The sequence below is a fragment of the Agrilus planipennis genome, unplaced genomic scaffold (genome assembly GCF_000699045.2).
Source record: "Agrilus planipennis isolate EAB-ADULT unplaced genomic scaffold, Apla_2.0 scaffold134, whole genome shotgun sequence".
In the NCBI taxonomy this organism is placed as follows: Eukaryota; Metazoa; Arthropoda; class Insecta; order Coleoptera; family Buprestidae; genus Agrilus; species Agrilus planipennis.
Window position 1 is genome coordinate 832,417 of NW_020438860.1, and position 23,900 is coordinate 856,316.

Sequence of the window (23,900 nt, forward strand, 5' to 3'; positions counted from 1 at the left end):
TATTAATCATGTAGCTACATCATCTTCTGGTAAATAAGGAAAAAAAAGCTCAATTTAAATACAAGCGATGTTTTTTTTTTAATTAAACAATGTTTACAATGTGATTTGATCTAATTATTTATTGTAATGTCAGAAAAAACAAGAGACCTTTTATCTTGTGTAAAAATTATATCAACAGATTTCTCGTTTGGGAACAGGGGAAGAATTACAATTGGTTTATCTTGTTTTTCATTACCAAAATCTGGTACTACGTGATGCTTGTTAATATGGTCTTTAAGGTAATAAGCTCTAATGAACCCTTTTCCACAATGTGAACATTCATGAGGTCGTTCTTCAGTATGCAACATCATATGTAAATTGAGGTGAACTTTTCTCAGAAATTTCTTCTCACAGACACTACACGTGAACGGTTTCTCTCCAGAGTGGATAGCCTCATGTCTTTGCAAATCAATTTTCTTTATAAACGCTTTACTGCATTGTGAACAGCCAAAAGGTCTTTCTCCTAACAAAAAAAAAGAAAAATTAGGAAAAGTAAACGTGTACCAAAATGCATTTCAACATATATATTTACCAGAATGAATCTTTTTATGCCTATCCAAGTGACATTGAATTGTAAATCTTTTTCCACATACATCACATGAATAGGGTCTCTCTTTTGTGTGTGTTCTCATGTGGTAGGTCAGACCTGTTGGATGACTAAACTTCTTTCCACAAACAGTACATAAGTAAGGTTTGTGACCAGTGTGAATGCGCGTATGTAAATTTAAATTGTTTGATGAAGGAAACCTTTTCAGACAGACATTACATTGAAAATTCTTTTCTCCAGTATGCATCCTGTTATGTCTTGTTAAACAGCCTTGTGAACTGAACCCTTTCCCACAAATGTTGCATAAAAAATGTCCTTTGAGTTCATGTCTCTTCTTGTGTGCAAAAAATATATATTTATTGGTAAATGACTTATGACAAATGGAACAAACATAGATATTTTCTAATATATTATCTTCCTTTATGTAGGTCTTCTCTTCAATAGATTTCATTTTGTCTGATTGTTTGTGTGTGTTAATTGTTTCTTCTGCTTTAGAACTGATACTTTTTTTCTTTGGTCTTCCTCTCCTTGTATTCTTACTTTTTTTTTCAATGCAACTTTTTTGTTCAGCATTAGTTTCATTATGAAATTTTTCATTTTTTAAGGATGTATCAGTCTCATAATCTATTCTTTCATACTTCTCATCGTCATCATCAATATATTTTTGAACAGCATACTTTCCATCAATGTTATCATGACTGGTTTGTAAGAGCTTCTCTTTTGCAACTTCTTTAATTTTGGCAAAATATTGTGCCAAATGAATTAAGGATTTGTCACATAATACTTTAAAGGAAAATGCACTTCTTGCTAGATTTAGACATTCAGTACAGATGAGTTGCGGATATTCCTGACTTTTTAGGAGCTACAAAAAGACAGAAGAAGATGAAGTTTAAAATTTTAATGTTTCATAGTTCCTACCTCCTCATCGATAAAAAAACTTAAAACTTCTTTAGCAGACATCTGAAAGGTTTGATAATCTATTAATGTATTTTCTATTGACGTCAACTCACTCTGATATTTTTTAACGCAAATTCTACAAAGTTGCTCCAACTGTTTCAACATTTTTTTTGGTTATCTTGAGTGTAGGACAGACGTGATTGAGGAATTATTAGTATTAATTTTAACGACAAACGAGCAATTATTTGTTGTTAAAAACCAATTGCTTTCCTCGCAATAAAACTCCTTTGAAAACGAAGAAAACTGAAGCTCTTAATAAAACTTTATTTTTCTTTAACAATTCAGTAATACCTTTCCATTTTCTGGCTTGTTCAGTAACTAACATTCATCACATATAGGTCACTAGCCATAGATATGGTTAGTACATAGATTAAAGAAAATATATATAATACTCTAGGGTTAGTAGTGCTAGTGAACACGCACAAAAACTGTCAACATAATAAGACTGTTACATTCTCCATTGTATAATTACAAACACGTGCACAGGTTGTGGTATAATTAGCTTACATCATAGAACTGAATACACTGCATTCATTTGTATGGCGTACACAAAAGTCAAATTTATAAAACTGAAGAACAAAAAATAAATTAAATTATGCAGCGCCCTCTAAAATAATCATAATTAATCTTATAGTAAAAATGGCGACAACGGAAAACAGATTGTCTATGGAACAGATTAATATGCCAAATTTCCATAATAGAAGATAATATCCATAATGGCATCGGATGCTGAATTTTCTTTAACAGATAAATCAAAAAATACCGAAGAGACCCTTACAAACAGAATAATTAAACTGGGTAGAAACTTCTTTGACATACCATGTTATAATTTGGCTGTTTATTTATTAGGAAAAATATTAGTAAGAAAATTGGAGGATGGCACATTGTTAAAAGCTCGCATCGTAGAAACGGAGTGCTATTTAGGTGGAGACGATAAAGCATCAAACTCGTACAATGGAAGGAAAACGCCTGGAAACGAGCCCATGTACATGAAAGCAGGTACTGCATATGTTTATATGACATATGGAATGTATTTTTGTATGAACATATCAAGCACTGAGCCTGGAGCTGCTGTACTTTTAAGAGCGCTAGATCCCATAAAAGGATTTGAAAAAATGAATGAATTAAGAGCAGCTAACAGAAAAACAAAAAGAAATAGTACATCTAGTATAATTTCACAATTTGATATAAAAGATTTATGCAATGGCCCATCGAAGCTTTGCATGACGTTTGGTATAACAAAAGACTTGTTTAATAAGGTCGATATATGCGATTCAGAACTTCTGTGGGTAGAAGATGATCTCAGTTTTAATGACGAATTTAAAGTGGTGAAAACATCAAGGATAGGAATTGAATCTGCTGGGATAGAGTGGTCAAAGAAACCACTGCGGTTTTATATTTTGGGCAATAAAAGTGTAAGTAAAAGGGATAAAACAGCAGAAGAAAACTTACTGAAAAACGTAAAGATATGATAGTGTTATGTTCGGTTCTTTTGTTTTTGAAATTAGTGTGTGTAGGTGTGCGTGTTTGTTAATGTCGCCTAGACGAAATATGTTTTGGTTTCAGAGGTTTTTTTTGGTGTAAACATATTAGTATGAACAGTTGCCTATTTCGGTGACATTTACATGTTTAGTATAACCCCTAAGTTATCTATGTCCTAAGTAGTGTATTACTGCAACGATTGATATATTTTGCTTTTTAAACATTTTTGTTTATGTATAAATGCAGTAATAAATAATGAATAAAATCAATAGAGTTTCGGTTAAACATGTAAATCCGAACCCTCTATTTACGAAATGGTTGACAGAATGGCGGGATGATGCCTTGGAACGGAGGTCGAAGCTTTATAATACATTCAATTTTGCTTTAAAAAATCTCAGTAAATTTCCACTGCCTCTACGCAGTGGGAAAGATTGCAAAATAATTAAGGGATTTGGTAAACAACTCTGTGAAATGTTAGATAAAAAGTTACAAGAGAGTAGAAGTGAGAATGTTTCTAGAAAATCATGCAAAACAAATCATGAATATATTCCAGCCTATAGATCTGGTGCATATGCCATTCTGTTAACACTATACAGTAAAAGCTTGGAGGCAAATTTTCAGGGATATCTAACAAAACCTGAAATAATTGAATTAGGTCAGCATTTCTGTGATAAATCATTTTCAAAACCAAATCCTGGTACATATAACACTTGTTGGTCATCAATGAAAATCCTTTTGAGTAAAAATTTGGCAGTAAAAAACGGTTCCCCGGCTAGATATTCACTAACAGAAGAGGGTAGAAATTTAGGGGCTAGATTGAGTGCTAGCAGTAATAACGGTGATCACAGTAACTGCCTAGCAGAGCCATATATTAATAGATTACGAAATAGTAAGAATGAAGTTCCAATTTTTCAAAATAATACAGAATTTAAAAGACCAGTTACTAATGAAAATATGAAAGACTATTTAGAAACCGATATGGTATCTTTTACTCCCAAATCTTTTGATGTAGTCCTTTTGGTAGATTGTAAGGAAACCCTTGGGTAAGAAATGAAGTTTATTTGTTTGCTCCCTTCATTTCATATTTTGTTTGGTATCTAAAAGAGAGGTACATCAAAATTACTTGTATCTGATGTTGTTCTATACTTTTCATTATTGTGCTGTATTTTTGTACTTTTTAGAAGCTTAAATGTAGGAAATGATCCCATAATAAATGGTTTAGTAGCAATAGGAGTGAATCATGAAATACGTCATTTAAAGGTGGGCGATTATACATGGATTTGTCGAGAAAGGGAGAGCAAAAGAGAGCTGGTACTGCCTTATATCGTAGAAAGAAAAAGACTGGATGATCTCGGAAGTAGCATTAAAGATGGCAGATTTCACGAACAAAAATTTAGATTGCGCCGTTGCGGTCTTGGAAACGTCATTTATTTAATAGAAAGCTTTGGATCTACATCTCATCTTGGTCTTCCTATTACATCGTTATATCAAGCAGTAGCCAATACTTTGGTTCAAGATGAATTCTCTGTAAAATTTACCGACGGTACTTCTGGTTCTCTACAATATTTAGCTTCCATGACGAAAACCTTGACAAAACTGTTTAAAGTATGATTGTATTTCTTTTTTTTGTAAATGTTTTTTAAAACACTTTTGGTTAAAGGATAAAACATTAATGAGTCGCCCAAAAGAGACAGTTAAGGAATTAGATATTAATGAGGACCTGATCCCTCTTATGTGGTTTCAAGAATTTCATAAATGTTCCCATAAAAGACAAGTATGCTGTTCATATTATAAAAATTGAGAGAAACCATTTTGATTTTTTTTTTATAGGACCGCACAGTAACAGAAATGTTTATTTGTCAGCTGTTGCAAGTAAAAGGAATATCTTTAGATAAGGCATTAAGTATTGTGGAAAGATATCCTACACCTAAACATTTAAAAAACGCTTATGAAAAATGCAGTTATGGGGAAAGATTGCTCAGTACAATGCAATATGGAAAATTGAAAAAAAATATGGGCCTTGCCTTAAGTAGAACAGTTTATTTATTGTACACTAACAAGTTCTTCCATTAGAATGTCATAAATAATGGCAATATATTACATATTGTTTATTGCTACTAAATCAAATATATAAATTATACACAACATCAATTGATTTGCTTAGCATCCTATTTAAGTATACAATATACTTTACATACATATGAGCTTGGTCAGTAAATGTTATCCATATTAATTGTTCACGTGGAATGAAAAAAGCGTAAATAAGGAAAAAATGTTTTGTAATAATGGTTCAGAAATTTTTTGATAAACTCTAGATAATTGTTTAGACTGATTATTTTGTTGAGATCATTTAAAAATGTTTAAAAATTTTTTCAGCTAAAACAACTGAACACTTTTTTATTATTAAAACCTTTTTAAAACGAATATAATTTTAATTCAAGAATAAAAATAATACGAATGTAATTTTAAATTAACAATAAAAATAATAGGAATATGGTAGTGTCACTTTAAACACCTATGTGATGTGTGTTGCATATATTCATCATAAATTATTACTCACTACTTTTTTCAGAGATGGTTATTTAGAAATTAGTAATATCTATGGTTTGAATTTAATCAGGGTATGAAATGTAGAGCGTAAGCGACACCTAAGTTTAACCCAAGAAAGTTTTTAAATTTTTTAAATTATCAAAGTCGGCATTACCGACATACATTTTAGTGAAACGACAACAGATGACGCGACGGCGGTTGCGATATTTAATCCACATTCTGGTTCATAACTGCGGTATGGATTCCACTTTGAACGACTTTTTTGATGAAATAAACAAAATTACCCCGGCTAAAAAAAAACAGATTAAAACGGAATGTGGTATGCTGTATTTGCCAGCTAAAAAAATCAATCATGAGTTGATAATAATAAAATTACAGTGTGGCAGGAATGTTTTGACGAAAGTAGCGGTTATGTATACTATTGGAATACAACAACCGACGAAGTAACTTGGGAGATGCCTGAGACTTATAGATTGTGGAAGGACAAAACTAGCAAAACTTCATTAAATCTATATATGCCACCACAAGCGTCGTCGTTTCTTTCAAATGCCAAGGTACAAAATAATTTAAAGATCTATAAGATATCAGAATGCAAAGGCCTGTCTGTACGTAGGAAAGAGGAAACTCTTAATGAGAATAACGATTTAGATTACAGAAAGAAAGTGGTAGAAGGTGAAAACATAAAATCTGCTGTTGAAAGCAAGTAAGTTGTTATTTTCTGCAATAACTTTTGTTTAAAAATTAGCAGCCCTAAGGGATTTAAATATGTCTATACGACTTGTATTTGCTGGTTAAATAAATAAATAAATTAATTAGTTAATTAAAGGTTTTCCGGGATGTATACAGGTGTATTTGTATACCCTTGCAGGTTTAATATTCATTTTTTATGTGTATTGCTACTATATTATGTGCCTGGCAAATAAATAAAGAAGGGAATATTTGCAGGAAGGTGATGCTTGTACCTTCGTATGAATTGGAATCAGAATCTGAAGAAAACCATTCTAGCTGTAGTAAGGTAAAGNCCGCCTCCCCCTCCGTCGATTTCAAAAGTCAGTTCTCCTTCTCCACCACCTCCGCCTTATATAGGCCAATATGATAAGGCGAATAATGAAAGTAATTTTCAAATTATCCGTTTTAAAAAAAGATACAAATTGAATATATGCTCATTGCTTACAGTCACAGGGGACAATGAATGGAGTAGAAGTGTGGCAGAGCCCCTTCCACCAGGGGTAGACGTCTCTGAAATTTCAAAAAGTACCGACTCAACGGTTAGTGTACACTCGGTAAACTATTGAAAAGTTTCGTTGATTAAGAAGTTACGTTTAGTATTTTTTTTTACTGCCAACGTTTCAGTATAATGTAGATTTAAAAGACTAATAAAAGTCCTTTGATACTTATAAATAAACATGTACTTTGCAGAACAATCAGTCGAAAACGTCGGATGTTTTGGGGCAAGAACTTAATTTCTTTTACTCCGACATTGCTGCTTTAGAAGGCCAAGTAAATACACCAAAACTATCATCTCAAAGTGGTGGCTTAAGTGAAAAGAGTGAGTCTGAAGAAGTACCAAAGCGAAAGAAAAGAAAGGTATTCTTATATGCACTTCGCATTACTTTATAGCAACTATTGTATACTTTTAGGTAAAAATTGCAGATGGCTTATCATTAAAAAAAAAAGGTGTCTCTAAATTGGTGGAGAAGTGGAAAAACGTGCAAAAGGACTTAAACTATAGTAATCAATAAATTTTTTTAGTTAATATCTATTATTTCATTAAAAAAAAAGCAGGCAAAATTTATACTCTTGTGGAGATGAATAACAATTCGTTTTAATTTTTAATGTTATTTATTGAGACAAAAATTGCATTATGCAACAAGGGCAGAAGCAGTGCTCGATTCATATTTCCAGTTAGGTGCAAGGACACCCTTCGTCTTGTAGTACCTGGCTAAACGATGTATTCTTGACTCAACTAAAATTAATCGAAACTTGCTGTCCTTATCTTTTCTATTTCTCTCCAAATGTTTTCGAATAGCGACAGCTTTTTTAATAAGATAGTACAAGTCTTCTGGAAGATCAGGAGCCAATCCCATAGATTTCATAATACGTAAAATTTTATTGCCCGTCACAAAACGTACTTGAGCTACACCATGAGAGTCCCTTAAAATGACTCCTGGAAAATACAATATTTGAAAACATAATTAGTTTGTTGTAGATCAAGTACACATTATTCTAACCAATTTGAGAGGGAGTAAGACCTTTCTTTCCCAGTTTATAAATGTGATCTTTTACATCTTCTGGGGTCAACTTCAACCATGTTGGGACACTTCTACGGTATGGCAAAGCTGACTGAGCTAAGCCTTTCCTAAAAAAAGAAATGCTAACTTTAAGCCATGCCGTCAAATAACCTTACTTTTGAAAAAAAAAAAAACAAAAGCAGTGAAATTCACAAAACATTTATTGTGAACAAGTTTCGGAGAAAAAAGGTCAAAACATACCCAGGTGCATGCATACGCCCCATTTTTATTCAGTTTTAGTGGTGCTTTTCTAGAAAACGCAGTTTAGAAAACTGGACAGTTGCAGCCACCGCCACTTAATAGAAAATTTGTCATAGATATTCATTCATTAAAGTCATAGATAATATTACCGACAGATATAGTCAGATATACTGAGAACCAACCATAGACAGTAGAAAACATAAATATGAGGTGGAGAACTTCCAGCGCCATAGATACATTCCCTATATCATAGACTGAACATGGCTGTGTATAATTAACCAACACAAAATATAAAGTCAAAATTTAATACATTCACCTATGTCGATTGTTTGTGAAAGTTTGTGATATAATTTTTTGTTGGCTAATTATACACAGCCACCGTGCCCTATTATTAATTGATATTATTCTTTTCTGTTATGTCGATTATGTCTATGATACTATGATAAAATTGCTGTCGCATTATTATGTCGTGTAATGTATAATACTGGGTTTTTTTAGTTTCTATTGATGTTCGGTACATCGCTAGTTCACAAAATTATTCAAAAGACGTTTTCTGCATTTTAGTAACTGTTTTGTAGAGAATGGATAAAGTTAATTGAAAGTAATATGTCTAAATTAAACAATAATTGCGGAAGTCGAAGTGTATCATCTGCAAGTTGCAGTAGTGTGCTGTCTGATTTAGACGATACGATATTAAATGGAGGAGAAGAAGACTCAATTGTAAGTAGATGTGGAAGACCGGTATCATCTACTCGATCTCAAAGGGCCAAGCGAATTCGATTTTATCATAACGGCAATAAGTACTTCTCCGGAGTTGTAATACCTGTAGCTACAGAGCGTTATAGATCTTTTGAAAGCCTTATAAACGATTTAACAAACATTTTGATGAAGTATGTAACTTTACCTTGCGGTGTTCGAGCTATTTATTCTACAAACGGTGAAAAAGTGAGGAGCCTGTTTTTGTTTGTTATTTTCTAATGATGCAGACATTTTTGTATTTAGGTTTCTTCCTTGGAGGATCTAGAAGACGGCAAAGATTATATTTGTTGTGGACAAGGGGAAACATTTAAACGAATAGAATATAATAATGGTAGTAGAAAAGACTTGGGTAGAGTTAAAAGGCTATCAAACACAAGGTTTAGTTCAAATACAAATTCAAATTTGGTACCTAAAATAGTAGCACCAGATTGTGTTAGACCTAGAATCATTACAATCATTAGAAACGGACTTAAACCAAGGAAAGTAAGATTGTGAGAATGTAGAGAAAAAGGGAAAAGGTTATAATTTTAAATTATTTAGGTAATCAGGTTATTGCTTAATAAGCGTAATGCATCCAGCATGGATCAAACGCTGAGTGCTTTGACAGAGGCTTCTCAATTAGATTCTGGTGCTGTGAGGAAGGTTTTTACATTAAGTGGAAAGATGGTGAGTAGGTTGGAACAGTTTTTTGAGGAAGAGGACATTTTCTTTGTGTATGGTAATGAAAGATACTCTCAAGATAATTTCGAACTGGATTCTGAAGAGAGCAAAATAATTCAAAAATTGAATAAAACAGCTAATTATAAAAATGGGTATGAAAACGAGGACATAAGGTGTGCCTTACTTAATAGGACATTTTTTGTTATTTTAGAATAGGAAGAAAACCAGGTTTACCGAAGAAACAGCTCAACAGAACATATGATTCTGAAGATAACCCCTTTCTGCAGAGCAACAAAGATGTTAATTCAGAACTTCCCCTCTCAATAAAAGATAAATATTCAGTTGGACGAATAATCGGAGATGGTAAAATTTCATTTTATACATTTTACATTTACCTAAAGTAAAAACATTCTTCAGGAAACTTTGCTGTAGTTAGGCAGTGCTTTAATAAGGAAACAAACAAAATATATGCCTTAAAAATAATAGATAAATCAAAATGTAGGGGGAAGGTAACAACATCGAGTATGAATTATTTGTTGGAAATTGTAATTGACGAAAGGGTAATTTTTTAGGAGGATATGATAGACAACGAAGTTAAAATAATGAAAAGGCTAAATCATCCAAATATAATGAGTCTCATTTCGGACGAAGATACTAAGACTATGTTGTATTTAATATGTGAGTTTGTTGACGGTAAGAAACGGTTAATATACATTCTAGCGCCGTTTTAATTTAATGTTTCGATTGTTTAGGCGGAGACCTGTTTGATGCCATCACAGAACAACAAAAATTTTCAGAAGATCAAGCTGCTTTAATGATTCAACATTTGGCGTCGGCACTCGCCTACTTGCACAATCTTAATATAGTTCATAGAGACGTTAAACCGGAGAACTTGCTGGTAAAATAACTCACGATAGTAGATAATACTCAAATCACGATAGTCATGCTGAGTTTGGTTTTTAGCGTTCTTATGTGTTTTCAGGCTTTCTGGCCGTTGTCTTTAAAAATTGTTTCCTGACGTTTCGCCTACATCTATGCCAGGCATTTGCACGTTGCTCTTCTCGGTCTAGCAATGTGCTGTCCTTGAGAATGCCTGACGTGGTTGTAGGTGGAACATCGGGAAACAATTTCCAAAGATAACGGCCAAAAAGTCCTAAAACAAATAACGATGGCCCTTAGGAGACCGGCCGTCAAAGTCCACGTTCATTTATTTCAGCGTTGTTTAACTAGAACTTTTTTTGTACAAAATTGGCCAACGAACGTACGCACGTACAGTCGATTTTATTAATCATTGTCTATAATACAGTACAGGCTAAATATAAAATCAAATTATGTATTTTCTGTTGTACTAATGTTATAGGTGTTTCGTGTTTAAGAAAAAACTTTTTTACAGGTAAGAAAAGAAAAAGGAAAAATCGAATTATTAAAATTGGGTGACTTCGGTCTTGCATGCCAAGTTACAGGACTGCTGTATACCGTTTGCGGAACTCCCACTTACGTGGCACCGGAAATTTTAGCCGAAACCGGATACGGTCTTAAGGTGAGTCATAGAATCTAATAATAATTCCAAACGGTAAAATAAATAGTTAAAAGCTGTACTTATTATTTAGGAAGTGCATTTTGTTATTTACCCGTTTCTTTAATGGTAAATTCCCATTTTTTGGCTCACATTGTCGGTCAACAATTTGAAAGTCGAATTTAATTTTTTCATATTCAATAATTCAATTACAGTATTTGTGTTGTTGCTTGCGATTTTGTTATTGTTTTTTTATTTCACTATACACACATTATTTGACGAAATTTTCTGTCATCCTCAGTCTAAGAGTCGGTCTCTTTCAAACTTGTAAGTGGAGTTTTGGGTAATAGTGTCTTATGTTAAGTAATTTATCTTTGTAATGAGCAGTGGGGTAAATAAGGGTGGTGGTGAGGGCGGCAGCAGTCAATAGTGACAGGTGCCGATCGTCCCAAGAAGGAGTGCGTTTATAATTTACTACTTTAGGACTTTCAGGCACAGGAATGGGGCGGCGTTAACGCTAGATACGCCACTAGTTTGTTTAATGTAGCATAAATGCGTAAATAAATAGAATAAACATTCAAAACGTGTTTCTACTTAGATTGACATCTGGGCAGCAGGTGTAATATTGTACGTTTTACTGTGCGGTTATCCGCCCTTCGTAAGTGAAGACAACGATCAGGAGAAGCTATTCGATTGCATTCTTTGCGGTCAGTACGACTTTCCTGAAGAATACTGGCATAATGTTTCGATCATGGTAAAGGAGCTGATCAGCAACATGTTACAATTAGACCAAGAGTTACGCTTTTCTGCAGAAGACGTATTAGATCATCCATGGCTTCAATCCAAACGAGATAACGATAACGACCACGACGTCGATGGTGATGACAGCTGCGTTGTCGTTGATAATTTACAAAAGTGATTAAGGTCAGTCCTTAAATTCACACGAGTCTCTCTATGCACTTGTCAATTTTTGGAATAAACCATAAGTAACAAAAGATGACACGATGGTAACGTTGCTATGATGTTCGTTCAATTAATTTATTTATTTTGACTAAAATTGCTGCTAAACGTCGTCTTTTACATCTTCATATTGTATTGTAGCACCTTAAAGTATGTATACAAAAAAAGGTTAATTTTTTCTTTTTTAATTTTCGATAATTCCCTTTATTTTAAAATAAGAAGACGGAACTGAGTCGTTCCACTTCGAAGCATAATTGTATTCGAAATTGTTACCCATGGCAAAAAGAAGCATTTGTTTTATATTACTCAACAAGTTAAAACTGCAGCAGTGTGAATGGGGAAAAAATACATTTCTTTGTCAGTATTATTTCTGTAATCGCCAAGTACGATTGGCTTCGTAAATTTATCATTAATCAATAATAGAATTGTAATTTTCAGTAGGTATACTTGTAATAGAAACAGTAATATTTTTTATAACGTTATGCTTTGTAACAGCTTTTGATCAAATAAGGAATTAATTTAATAAATCGGTCAGCTTGTGAAACTGATCTTGAATTTTTAGTAGCAAGTGTAATACATAACATTCATACAAATTAATACCAAAAAATGAAGGAAAGGTGAAAACCTACCTGCTTAAAAATGAAATTGAATGAATGTTAGAGAATGATAATTTGTCTGAGAAGAAAAAAAAAGATGAAGTATAAGTGGATACAGTACTAAATGAAGTAGAAAAAACATTTTTAGGTAATTACAAGCAAGGAAAGCGATGTAATATATGGAATTAATAACAAAATGATTCTTATTTAGTTGAAACGTTAAAATAGATCAGGGTTGCATAGAAAATAAAATAAAATTACCAACGAAAGATTTTATATTATTTTAATTTACAAACGCAAAAGCTTAATATAGTTATCTCACACTGACGTTACCAACTGCTAATATCTATCCACAATTCGTTTAAAGGTTTTACAGCTTTGAAATTATTTAATTTATAAAAAAAAATCTGTATCTACAGTCATCGTAGCTGTAGGTCTAAATTTAACAAAGTTATTGTGCATTAAAGCAGAGAACTTGTAAGTATAGACCTTTCGATAGGAATGTTTGGTTCATACAATACGAAGGTGTATGTTGTGTTACATATCCTCCAATCAAGTAGTAAACATGCCATTGTAAGAGATGGCGCGAAGATCGAGTTTTTGTCTATGATCTGCTCCACTAAAAAATGTACACCAACGATGAATAAAATTTAAAACTATTATCTATGATTTAAAGTTAAACGGACTTAGTAGGGTTAGACTTTATCCACGTAATTACTTCAGTGTGTTGTGCAGTGTTATGCACGTAATGTTGCTAAGGAGGCAGAATTGATCATATGTATTAGTGTGTTCATTTGACATTATATTACAGGCTTAATTTTTAAAAATGCAACGTTTATTTTGCTTGGCAAAGGTGTGCTTTGCTTTGTCTGTTATTTTTCCATTCATCTGTAATAACTCATGGAACGCACCCAATGCAGGTATTTATTTATAAATTTAATGATTGTATGTAACAGGTGAGAATTTGTTTTGATGTATTTGTTCTTGAAAGTAATGTTTAGTCCAGTAGGAATGGGCGATTTTTGTATATAAAGTGCTGGTTTTAACTTAAAAAAACGTGAATATAACAAAATTAGAGATAATTTGTCATGTATTTATTTGTATATTGTTTATTTCTCATTATTTGTTTAAACTGTGAGGAGTGTGTTTAACTATAGTTGCATAACAATGTATAATTACGAACGGGCTGATTGTATGAGTAAGAATAAAGTACGATTGTTTAATTCCCCGAAAGCCTGCATACAATCCTCCAAATTTTGTTAATCGTAAGTTATTAATGATCCATTGATTTATAAAAATTGGAATGGAAATATGGAACACACCCAATTTCTTCATAGCATAAATTGAGGTTAACATGCAACTATGGTTATTTGATATTGTTATTTTGACAATTTATTGTGTTTTGTAATGTGTTGGTTTCTTCATTGTAATGCTTTTGCTAATTTTGGTATTTCAGTTGGTTTTTGGTGCGTTTTTGTTATTTATTTCATATTATTTACTTAATAACATAGTTAATTTGTTTTTCTTGTCGATTATTTGCAGATCGTTGACTTAATAGTCTACTGTGCTGTAGGACTCCCTGGACTTTGTTGTTTGCTGCTTACCATTAACCTAGAACGAATTTGCAGTCAAATGGCAGTGCAATATCTGGGGATCGCCTCTGTGATTGTGTCAGCATCTAATTTTTAAGTGAGTTATCCCTTGTTGTTAGTTGTTGACTATATGTTGATTAAGTGATTATGATGTCTTAAAGCAAAGCTGAAGCATCTTCCTGTGATGATACAAGGGAGTTTTTATTAACAAAATTAGTATAAAATTCACCAGTACAATGTTCTAAAACGTTAACTTTCTTTTTATCATAAACGAGCACTTTATTTTTAGAAAGCTGTTTAATTTATAAAAAGTTACACTTATTTAAATCGCTCAATGAACAGAGGAGCCCTTTGATGATTACTTCAGTAGGGTATGCTGGTAATGTTAGTAAGGAGGCTGAACAGATCATATGTAATAGTGAGTTCATTTGGACATTATATTATAGGCTAAATATTTGAAAATGCAACATGTTTATTTAATTTGACCAGGGTATGCTTTGCTTTGTCTGGTATTTTTCACTTAATGTATCGTTAGTCGCATGGAACACACTCAATTTCTTCATAGCATAAATTGAGGTTAACATGCGTCTATGGTTATTTGATATTGTTATTTTGACAATTTATTGTGTTTTTTAATGTGTTGGTTTCTTCATTGTAATGCTTTTGCTAATTTTGGTATTTCAGTTAGTTTTTGGTGCGTTTTTGTTATTTATTTCATATTATTTACTTAATAACACAGTTAATTTGTTTTTCTTGTCGATTATTTGCAGATCGTTGACTTAATAGTCGACTGTGCTGTAGGACTCTCTGGACTTTGTTGTTTGCTGCTTACCATTAACCTAGAACGAATTTGCAGTCAAATGGCAGTGCAATATCTGGGGATCGTCTCTGTGATTGTGTCAGCATCTAATTCTTAAGAGAGTAATCCCTTATTTGTAGTTGTTGAGCATATGTTGATTAAGTGATTAGGATGTCCTAAAGTCACGCTGAAGCATCTTCGTGTGATAATATAAGGGAGTTTTTATTAACAAAACTAGTATAAAATTCACCAGTACAATGTTCTAAAACGTTAACTTTCTTTTTATAAGAAACGAGCACTTTATTTTTAGAAAGCTGTTTAATTTATAAAAATGTTCAAATCACTCAATGAACAGAGGAGCCATTTGATGATACTTCAGTAGGGTATCCAGGTAATGTTAATAAGGAGGCTGAACGGATTATATGTAATAGTGAGTTCATTTGGACATTATATTATAGGCTAAATTTTTGAAAATGCAACATGTTTATTTAATTTGAGCAGGGTATGCTTTGCTTTGTCTGGTATTTTCCCTTTCATGTATCGTTAGTCGCATGGGACGCACCCAATATCTTCATAGCATAAATTGAGGTTAACATGCCTCTACGGTTATTTGATATTGTTATTTTGACAATTTATTGTGTTTTTTAATGTGCTGGCTTCTTCATTGTAATGCTTTTGTTAATTTTAGTATTTCAAATGGTTTTTGGTATTTACCCAACATAACCCAGCCCAACCCAACCCAACCCAACCTAACCCAACCTACCAACCCAATATAATCTAACTCAACATAACCCAACCCACCAACCCAACCAACCCAACATAATCTAACTCAACATAACCCAACCCAACCGAACCCAGCCCAACCCAACCCAACCCAACCCAACCCAACCCAACAACCCAACCCAACCGAACTCAACCCAACATAACCCAACACAACCTACCAACCTAACCGAACCCAACCCAACCTACCAACCTAACCCAACCCAACCAAACCCAACTTAACTCAACCTAACATAACCCAACCCAACCTATCCCAACATAACCAAACCAAACCAAACCAAACCCAACCCAACCCATCCCAACCGATCATAACCCAACCCAACCTAACTCAACCCAATCCAACTCAATCGATCATAACCCAACCCAACCTAACTCAACCCAATCCAACCCAATCGATCATAACCCAACCCAACCTAACTCAACCTAACCTACCAATCCAACCCAACCTACCAACCAAACATAACTCAACCTACCAACCAAACATAACCCAACCTACCAACCAAACATAACCCAACCTACCAACCCAACCCAACCCAACCGAACATAACCCAACCTACCAACCCAACCTAAACCAACTGAACATAACCCAACCCAACCTAACATAACTCAACCTACCAACCCAACCCAACCAAACATAACCCAACCTACCAACCAAACATAACCCAACCTACCAACCCAACCCAACCGAACATAACCCAACCCAACTCAACCGAACATAACCCAACCCAACTCAACCGAACATAACCCAACCCAACAAGTCGGCATTACCGACATACATTTTAGTGAAACGACAACAGATGACGCGACGGCGGTTGCGATATTTAATCCACATTCTGGTTCATAACTGCGGTATGGATTCCACTTTGAACGACTTTTTTGATGAAATAAACAAAATTACCCCGGCTAAAAAAAAACAGATTAAAACGGAATGTGGTATGCTGTATTTGCCAGCTAAAAAAATCAATCATGAGTTGATAATAATAAAATTACAGTGTGGCAGGAATGTTTTGACGAAAGTAGCGGTTATGTATACTATTGGAATACAACAACCGACGAAGTAACTTGGGAGATGCCTGAGACTTATAGATTGTGGAAGGACAAAACTAGCAAAACTTCATTAAATCTATATATGCCACCACAAGCGTCGTCGTTTCTTTCAAATGCCAAGGTACAAAATAATTTAAAGATCTATAAGATATCAGAATGCAAAGGCCTGTCTGTACGTAGGAAAGAGGAAACTCTTAATGAGAATAACGATTTAGATTACAGAAAGAAAGTGGTAGAAGGTGAAAACATAAAATCTGCTGTTGAAAGCAAGTAAGTTGTTATTTTCTGCAATAACTTTTGTTTAAAAATTAGCAGCCCTAAGGGATTTAAATATGTCTATACGACTTGTATTTGCTGGTTAAATAAATAAATAAATTAATTAGTTAATTAAAGGTTTTCCGGGATGTATACAGGTGTATTTGTATACCCTTGCAGGTTTAATATTCATTTTTTATGTGTATTGCTACTATATTATGTGCCTGGCAAATAAATAAAGAAGGGAATATTTGCAGGAAGGTGATGCTTGTACCTTCGTATGAATTGGAATCAGAATCTGAAGAAAACCATTCTAGCTGTAGTAAGGTAAAGAGACCTGTTGTTAAGATAATTTATTTAAATTAAGTAATACATGAATGATGATAAATAAAAATGATTTTATTTTTTATGAAGGACAAAGTTTTCAAGCTGATATTTTTTTGTATAATTTACATGATGATTAGTCTGTTAGAGTTCTCCTTAATTTAAGTAGAGAATTCACAGATTCTGAAGTCAGTAGTGAGATGTGCTGGTTGATGTGTAAAAGATGTTTCTGTTTTTACATTTTCTTATCAGAGTCCAGATTGTGAAGAAGGAATCAACACTGAAGACAATAAACTGGAGGAATGTGACAGTGATAAATGCGAGATTGATGTTTCAACAGAACAATCAAAAAGTTGTAATATATCAAAACAGTTGAACGACAAAATTTATGAGAAACCTGAAGATAATCAAAACACACATTGTGTTGATGTTCAAATGAAAACAGTAGCAGGGGGATTCTCACTGGTGGCTGGCTATGGAAATTCTGACGAAGACGACGAAGTTGGAGAAACAACAACGCCAAAAGATGCTAATTTAACCGATTTTAAGCAGTTTATTGAAAAAGAAAGAAAAGATCAGCAAAAATTCCAAATGAATACAGAAAGTATACTTCATCAAAGAAAGAAGAGGATAAATTTAGAATATACTACGACAAAAAAGAATACCCCGATTCTAACAGGAAACAACGAGTATGCGGGACTCGGTTATAATGACTCAAATAAAAATTTTTGCTGTATAAAGAAAAAGTACATGGGATTTAAAAGCGGAGGTATTCTGTTTGTCAGCTCTGATATCAGTGCGGATAGTAATTTGGAAAAAGGCGGGGAAAACATCAGTATTAACGAAGAGGAAAACAAGTGCAAATGGAAGATGCTTCAAGACATCGAAGAAACATCACAAGCTTTGTCAGAAAAATTGAGATTTCTTAGCGAAGGACGTGAACCAACCTCTGCAGTTCAGACGCTGTTTATACAGATGGAAGTATGATTCCTAACTATTGCAATTTGGTCTCTCTTTTCTTATATTTTATACTTTTCGTTGTAGACTTTAAACGCAGCTTTGAAAGCCAACAGTTTAACTCCAAAATACTTGGCGGATTGGCTTCAGGATACCTGTTCGGAATTGGTGAAGTTGGAGCAGAGCGCTGCTCCTGCCGGCTGGTCATTGCAATGGGACAGGTACAATTACAAATTTTTCATCGATTGAAAATATTCGAATTCACCAGTGTAAACATTGCTTTTCCTTATTTATCTATTTTGTAATTAGATAAAGTAAAGGTTTTAAATGTTACCGATTACGTGGTGACGACCTAACAAAACGGCTTTTCAGTTTCTTTCTGAATTTACAAAAAAGTTTAAGAATATGAGATTGAATTGTTCATTTATTTATTTTCTTTTTTTTAAATGTCAAACAAATACTACTTTAAACATTGCATATTTAATATAAATGATATATAACAGAAAATGATATTGTCACCTGTATGATTAGACTGACGAGTGCCTAATTAAGAGTTTAACGAGCGAAAGTATTACAATTACAAGAATTTGTAGTTTATGGTTTACACAGGTGTAATCCTTTTTTGTAATTACAATATCCAATACATATATCCGTAGAAGCTGCACATATTATTTTAAATTTGATTAGGGATCCATTTCTTAAAAATTAAATTATATGAAGGATTTCCATAGTAAATTTCTTATTTGCACCTGTTCTTCCGTTAAGCGTTTTTCCAGTTCGTCGTATTTTTTTAATCTTATTATCGAATATTGTAGGCCGAATAAACGTTACTTTTATTACAACCGGAAAACAGGTGAAAATCAGTGGGAGTATCCTCAGCCAAACGTTATCAGAAGCGATGAAGCAATGGACATTTGTACAACTCCACCACTTGAAGAAACATTCGACGAACAATCACTATTGCCTCCGTCAATACTCCCTGTAACGGTACCAGTTGTGCCGCCTCCCCCTCCGTCGATTTCAAAAGTCAGTTCTCCTTCTCCACCACCTCCGCCTTATATAGGCCAATATGATAAGGCGAATAATGAAAGTAATTTTCAAATTATCCGTTTTAAAAAAAGATACAAATTGAATATATGCTCATTGCTTACAGTCACAGGGGACAATGAATGGAGTAGAAGTGTGGCAGAGCCCCTTCCACCAGGGGTAGACGTCTCTGAAATTTCAAAAAGTACCGACTCAACGGTTAGTGTACACTCGGTAAACTATTGAAAAGTTTCGTTGATTAAGAAGTTACGTTTAGTATTTTTTTTTACTGCCAACGTTTCAGTATAATGTAGATTTAAAAGACTAATAAAAGTCCTTTGATACTTATAAATAAACATGTACTTTGCAGAACAATCAGTCGAAAACGTCGGATGTTTTGGGGCAAGAACTTAATTTCTTTTACTCCGACATTGCTGCTTTAGAAGGCCAAGTAAATACACCAAAACTATCATCTCAAAGTGGTGGCTTAAGTGAAAAGAGTGAGTCTGAAGAAGTACCAAAGCGAAAGAAAAGAAAGGTATTCTTATATGCACTTCGCATTACTTTATAGCAACTATTGTATACTTTTAGGTAAAAATTGCAGATGGCTTATCATTAAAAAAAAAAGGTGTCTCTAAATTGGTGGAGAAGTGGAAAAACGTGCAAAAGGACTTAAACTATAGTAATCAATAAATTTTTTTAGTTAATATCTATTATTTCATTAAAAAAAAAGCAGGCAAAATTTATACTCTTGTGGAGATGAATAACAATTCGTTTTAATTTTTAATGTTATTTATTGAGACAAAAATTGCATTATGCAACAAGGGCAGAAGCAGTGCTCGATTCATATTTCCAGTTAGGTGCAAGGACACCCTTCGTCTTGTAGTACCTGGCTAAACGATGTATTCTTGACTCAACTAAAATTAATCGAAACTTGCTGTCCTTATCTTTTCTATTTCTCTCCAAATGTTTTCGAATAGCGACAGCTTTTTTAATAAGATAGTACAAGTCTTCTGGAAGATCAGGAGCCAATCCCATAGATTTCATAATACGTAAAATTTTATTGCCCGTCACAAAACGTACTTGAGCTACACCATGAGAGTCCCTTAAAATGACTCCTGGAAAATACAATATTTGAAAACATAATTAGTTTGTTGTAGATCAAGTACACATTATTCTAACCAATTTGAGAGGGAGTAAGACCTTTCTTTCCCAGTTTATAAATGTGATCTTTTACATCTTCTGGGGTCAACTTCAACCATGTTGGGACACTTCTACGGTATGGCAAAGCTGACTGAGCTAAGCCTTTCCTAAAAAAAGAAATGCTAACTTTAAGCCATGCCGTCAAATAACCTTACTTTTGAAAAAAAAAAAAACAAAAGCAGTGAAATTCACAAAACATTTATTGTGAACAAGTTTCGGAGAAAAAAGGTCAAAACATACCCAGGTGCATGCATACGCCCCATTTTTATTCAGTTTTAGTGGTGCTTTTCTAGAAAACGCAGTTTAGAAAACTGGACAGTTGCAGCCACCGCCACTTAATAGAAAATTTGTCATAGATATTCATTCATTAAAGTCATAGATAATATTACCGACAGATATAGTCAGATATACTGAGAACCAACCATAGACAGTAGAAAACATAAATATGAGGTGGAGAACTTCCAGCGCCATAGATACATTCCCTATATCATAGACTGAACATGGCTGTGTATAATTAACCAACACAAAATATAAAGTCAAAATTTAATACATTCACCTATGTCGATTGTTTGTGAAAGTTTGTGATATAATTTTTTGTTGGCTAATTATACACAGCCACCGTGCCCTATTATTAATTGATATTATTCTTTTCTGTTATGTCGATTATGTCTATGATACTATGATAAAATTGCTGTCGCATTATTATGTCGTGTAATGTATAATACTGGGTTTTTTTAGTTTCTATTGATGTTCGGTACATCGCTAGTTCACAAAATTATTCAAAAGACGTTTTCTGCATTTTAGTAACTGTTTTGTAGAGAATGGATAAAGTTAATTGAAAGTAATATGTCTAAATTAAACAATAATTGCGGAAGTCGAAGTGTATCATCTGCAAGTTGCAGTAGTGTGCTGTCTGATTTAGACGATACGATATTAAATGGAGGAGAAGAAGACTCAATTGTAAGTAGATGTGGAAGACCGGTATCATCTACTCGATCTCAAAGGGCCAAGCGAATTCGATTTTATCATAACGGCAATAAGTACTTCTCCGGAGTTGTAATACCTGTAGCTACAGAGCGTTATAGATCTTTTGAAAGCCTTATAAACGATTTAACAAACATTTTGATGAAGTATGTAACTTTACCTTGCGGTGTTCGAGCTATTTATTCTACAAACGGTGAAAAAGTGAGGAGCCTGTTTTTGTTTGTTATTTTCTAATGATGCAGACATTTTTGTATTTAGGTTTCTTCCTTGGAGGATCTAGAAGACGGCAAAGATTATATTTGTTGTGGACAAGGGGAAACATTTAAACGAATAGAATATAATAATGGTAGTAGAAAAGACTTGGGTAGAGTTAAAAGGCTATCAAACACAAGGTTTAGTTCAAATACAAATTCAAATTTGGTACCTAAAATAGTAGCACCAGATTGTGTTAGACCTAGAATCATTACAATCATTAGAAACGGACTTAAACCAAGGAAAGTAAGATTGTGAGAATGTAGAGAAAAAGGGAAAAGGTTATAATTTTAAATTATTTAGGTAATCAGGTTATTGCTTAATAAGCGTAATGCATCCAGCATGGATCAAACGCTGAGTGCTTTGACAGAGGCTTCTCAATTAGATTCTGGTGCTGTGAGGAAGGTTTTTACATTAAGTGGAAAGATGGTGAGTAGGTTGGAACAGTTTTTTGAGGAAGAGGACATTTTCTTTGTGTATGGTAATGAAAGATACTCTCAAGATAATTTCGAACTGGATTCTGAAGAGAGCAAAATAATTCAAAAATTGAATAAAACAGCTAATTATAAAAATGGGTATGAAAACGAGGACATAAGGTGTGCCTTACTTAATAGGACATTTTTTGTTATTTTAGAATAGGAAGAAAACCAGGTTTACCGAAGAAACAGCTCAACAGAACATATGATTCTGAAGATAACCCCTTTCTGCAGAGCAACAAAGATGTTAATTCAGAACTTCCCCTCTCAATAAAAGATAAATATTCAGTTGGACGAATAATCGGAGATGGTAAAATTTCATTTTATACATTTTACATTTACCTAAAGTAAAAACATTCTTCAGGAAACTTTGCTGTAGTTAGGCAGTGCTTTAATAAGGAAACAAACAAAATATATGCCTTAAAAATAATAGATAAATCAAAATGTAGGGGGAAGGTAACAACATCGAGTATGAATTATTTGTTGGAAATTGTAATTGACGAAAGGGTAATTTTTTAGGAGGATATGATAGACAACGAAGTTAAAATAATGAAAAAGCTAAATCATCCAAATATAATGAGTCTCATTTCGGACGAAGATACTAAGACTATGTTGTATTTAATATGTGAGTTTGTTGACGGTAAGAAACGGTTAATATACATTCTAGCGCCGTTTTAATTTAATGTTTCGATTGTTTAGGCGGAGACCTGTTTGATGCCATCACAGAACAACAAAAATTTTCAGAAGATCAAGCTGCTTTAATGATTCAACATTTGGCGTCGGCACTCGCCTACTTGCACAATCTTAATATAGTTCATAGAGACGTTAAACCGGAGAACTTGCTGGTAAAATAACTCACGATAGTAGATAATACTCAAATCACGATAGTCATGCTGAGTTTGGTTTTTAGCGTTCTTATGTGTTTTCAGGCTTTCTGGCCGTTGTCTTTAAAAATTGTTTCCTGACGTTTCGCCTACATCTATGCCAGGCATTTGCACGTTGCTCTTCTCGGTCTAGCAATGTGCTGTCCTTGAGAATGCCTGACGTGGTTGTAGGTGGAACATCGGGAAACAATTTCCAAAGATAACGGCCAAAAAGTCCTAAAACAAATAACGATGGCCCTTAGGAGACCGGCCGTCAAAGTCCACGTTCATTTATTTCAGCGTTGTTTAACTAGAACTTTTTTTGTACAAAATTGGCCAACGAACGTACGCACGTACAGTCGATTTTATTAATCATTGTCTATAATACAGTACAGGCTAAATATAAAATCAAATTATGTATTTTCTGTTGTACTAATGTTATAGGTGTTTCGTGTTTAAGAAAAAACTTTTTTACAGGTAAGAAAAGAAAAAGGAAAAATCGAATTATTAAAATTGGGTGACTTCGGTCTTGCATGCCAAGTTACAGGACTGCTGTATACCGTTTGCGGAACTCCCACTTACGTGGCACCGGAAATTTTAGCCGAAACCGGATACGGTCTTAAGGTGAGTCATAGAATCTAATAATAATTCCAAACGGTAAAATAAATAGTTAAAAGCTGTACTTATTATTTAGGAAGTGCATTTTGTTATTTACCCGTTTCTTTAATGGTAAATTCCCATTTTTTGGCTCACATTGTCGGTCAACAATTTGAAAGTCGAATTT

General features: G+C 33.5%; 7 protein-coding genes and 2 long non-coding RNA genes across 14 annotated transcripts; 6 read left to right on the forward strand and 3 right to left on the reverse strand.

Annotated features, from left to right (window-relative positions):
• Nucleotides 1-12: 12 nt before the first annotated feature.
• LOC108738971 (oocyte zinc finger protein XlCOF6.1) lies at nt 13-1,895 on the reverse strand. Of its 2 annotated transcripts, XM_018472602.2 has the most exons (4): nt 1,597-1,895; nt 1,505-1,546; nt 572-1,448; nt 13-502 (listed from the first exon to the last, which is right to left on the reverse strand). In XM_018472602.2, exons 2-4 carry the CDS (start codon nt 1,544-1,546, stop codon nt 111-113), a joined length of 1,311 nt encoding a protein of 436 aa, XP_018328104.2. In that variant the 5' UTR covers nt 1,597-1,895; the 3' UTR covers nt 13-110. The 2 variants fall into 2 exon arrangements, with proteins under 2 accessions (XP_018328104.2, XP_025837404.1); XM_025981619.1 differs by having other exon boundaries at nt 1,505-1,895.
• A 105-nt stretch (nt 1,896-2,000) lies between these two features.
• On the forward strand, nt 2,001-5,181 carry LOC108739079 (DNA-3-methyladenine glycosylase). Of its 2 annotated transcripts, XM_018472785.2 has the most exons (4): nt 3,015-4,068; nt 4,207-4,630; nt 4,686-4,799; nt 4,856-5,181. In XM_018472785.2, the coding sequence occupies exons 1-4, from the start codon at nt 3,281-3,283 to the stop codon at nt 5,096-5,098; spliced, it is 1,569 nt and encodes a 522-aa protein (XP_018328287.1). In that variant the 5' UTR covers nt 3,015-3,280; the 3' UTR covers nt 5,099-5,181. The 2 variants fall into 2 exon arrangements, with proteins under 2 accessions (XP_018328288.1, XP_018328287.1); XM_018472786.2 differs by lacking the exons at nt 3,015-4,068; nt 4,686-4,799; nt 4,856-5,181 and adding an exon at nt 2,001-2,958 and having other exon boundaries at nt 4,207-4,329.
• A 1,416-nt stretch (nt 5,182-6,597) lies between these two features.
• On the forward strand, nt 6,598-7,331 carry LOC112906795. Its single transcript, XR_003232599.1, has 4 exons — nt 6,598-6,688; nt 6,752-6,843; nt 6,995-7,162; nt 7,216-7,331. It is a non-coding gene; the product is annotated as an uncharacterized LOC112906795 (long non-coding RNA).
• A 67-nt stretch (nt 7,332-7,398) lies between these two features.
• On the reverse strand, nt 7,399-8,181 carry LOC112906794 (40S ribosomal protein S13). Its single transcript, XM_025981728.1, has 3 exons — nt 8,068-8,181; nt 7,807-7,934; nt 7,399-7,742 (listed from the first exon to the last, which is right to left on the reverse strand). The coding sequence occupies exons 1-3, from the start codon at nt 8,088-8,090 to the stop codon at nt 7,438-7,440; spliced, it is 456 nt and encodes a 151-aa protein (XP_025837513.1). The 5' UTR covers nt 8,091-8,181; the 3' UTR covers nt 7,399-7,437.
• A 296-nt stretch (nt 8,182-8,477) lies between these two features.
• LOC108739085 (serine/threonine-protein kinase CG17528) lies at nt 8,478-12,510 on the forward strand. The gene is made up of 9 exons (XM_025981677.1): nt 8,478-9,012; nt 9,070-9,309; nt 9,367-9,638; nt 9,698-9,849; nt 9,904-9,995; nt 10,059-10,179; nt 10,239-10,384; nt 10,880-11,026; nt 11,601-12,510. The coding sequence occupies exons 1-9, from the start codon at nt 8,674-8,676 to the stop codon at nt 11,919-11,921; spliced, it is 1,830 nt and encodes a 609-aa protein (XP_025837462.1). The 5' UTR covers nt 8,478-8,673; the 3' UTR covers nt 11,922-12,510.
• Nucleotides 12,511-13,348: 838 nt separating this feature from the next.
• Nucleotides 13,349-15,776, forward strand: LOC108739086. Of its 2 annotated transcripts, none has more exons than XR_003232588.1 (3): nt 13,349-13,478; nt 14,101-14,247; nt 14,921-15,776. It is a non-coding gene; the product is annotated as an uncharacterized LOC108739086 (long non-coding RNA). The 2 variants fall into 2 exon arrangements; XR_001938085.2 differs by lacking the exon at nt 13,349-13,478 and adding an exon at nt 13,930-14,024 and having other exon boundaries at nt 14,921-15,775.
• Nucleotides 15,777-16,539: 763 nt separating this feature from the next.
• Nucleotides 16,540-20,045, forward strand: LOC108743960 (formin-binding protein 4). 3 transcript variants are annotated; one of them, XM_018479561.1, is made up of 9 exons: nt 16,540-16,662; nt 16,722-17,046; nt 17,289-17,358; nt 17,608-18,336; nt 18,400-18,533; nt 19,128-19,402; nt 19,466-19,572; nt 19,709-19,876; nt 19,930-20,045. In XM_018479561.1, the coding sequence occupies exons 1-9, from the start codon at nt 16,581-16,583 to the stop codon at nt 20,029-20,031; spliced, it is 1,992 nt and encodes a 663-aa protein (XP_018335063.1). In that variant the 5' UTR covers nt 16,540-16,580; the 3' UTR covers nt 20,032-20,045. The 3 variants fall into 3 exon arrangements, with proteins under 3 accessions (XP_018335063.1, XP_018335064.1, XP_018335065.1); XM_018479562.1 differs by having other exon boundaries at nt 19,466-19,557; XM_018479563.2 differs by lacking the exon at nt 19,930-20,045 and having other exon boundaries at nt 19,466-19,604; nt 19,709-19,787.
• Nucleotides 20,046-20,112: 67 nt separating this feature from the next.
• Nucleotides 20,113-20,895, reverse strand: LOC108743961 (40S ribosomal protein S13). The gene is made up of 3 exons (XM_018479565.1): nt 20,782-20,895; nt 20,521-20,648; nt 20,113-20,456 (listed from the first exon to the last, which is right to left on the reverse strand). Exons 1-3 carry the CDS (start codon nt 20,802-20,804, stop codon nt 20,152-20,154), a joined length of 456 nt encoding a protein of 151 aa, XP_018335067.1. The 5' UTR covers nt 20,805-20,895; the 3' UTR covers nt 20,113-20,151.
• A 291-nt stretch (nt 20,896-21,186) lies between these two features.
• On the forward strand, nt 21,187-23,893 carry LOC108743962 (serine/threonine-protein kinase GL21140). The gene is made up of 8 exons (XM_018479566.2): nt 21,187-21,726; nt 21,784-22,023; nt 22,081-22,352; nt 22,412-22,563; nt 22,618-22,709; nt 22,773-22,893; nt 22,953-23,098; nt 23,594-23,893. The coding sequence occupies exons 1-8, from the start codon at nt 21,388-21,390 to the stop codon at nt 23,756-23,758; spliced, it is 1,527 nt and encodes a 508-aa protein (XP_018335068.1). The 5' UTR covers nt 21,187-21,387; the 3' UTR covers nt 23,759-23,893.
• The last annotated feature ends 7 nt before the right edge of the window (nt 23,894-23,900 follow it).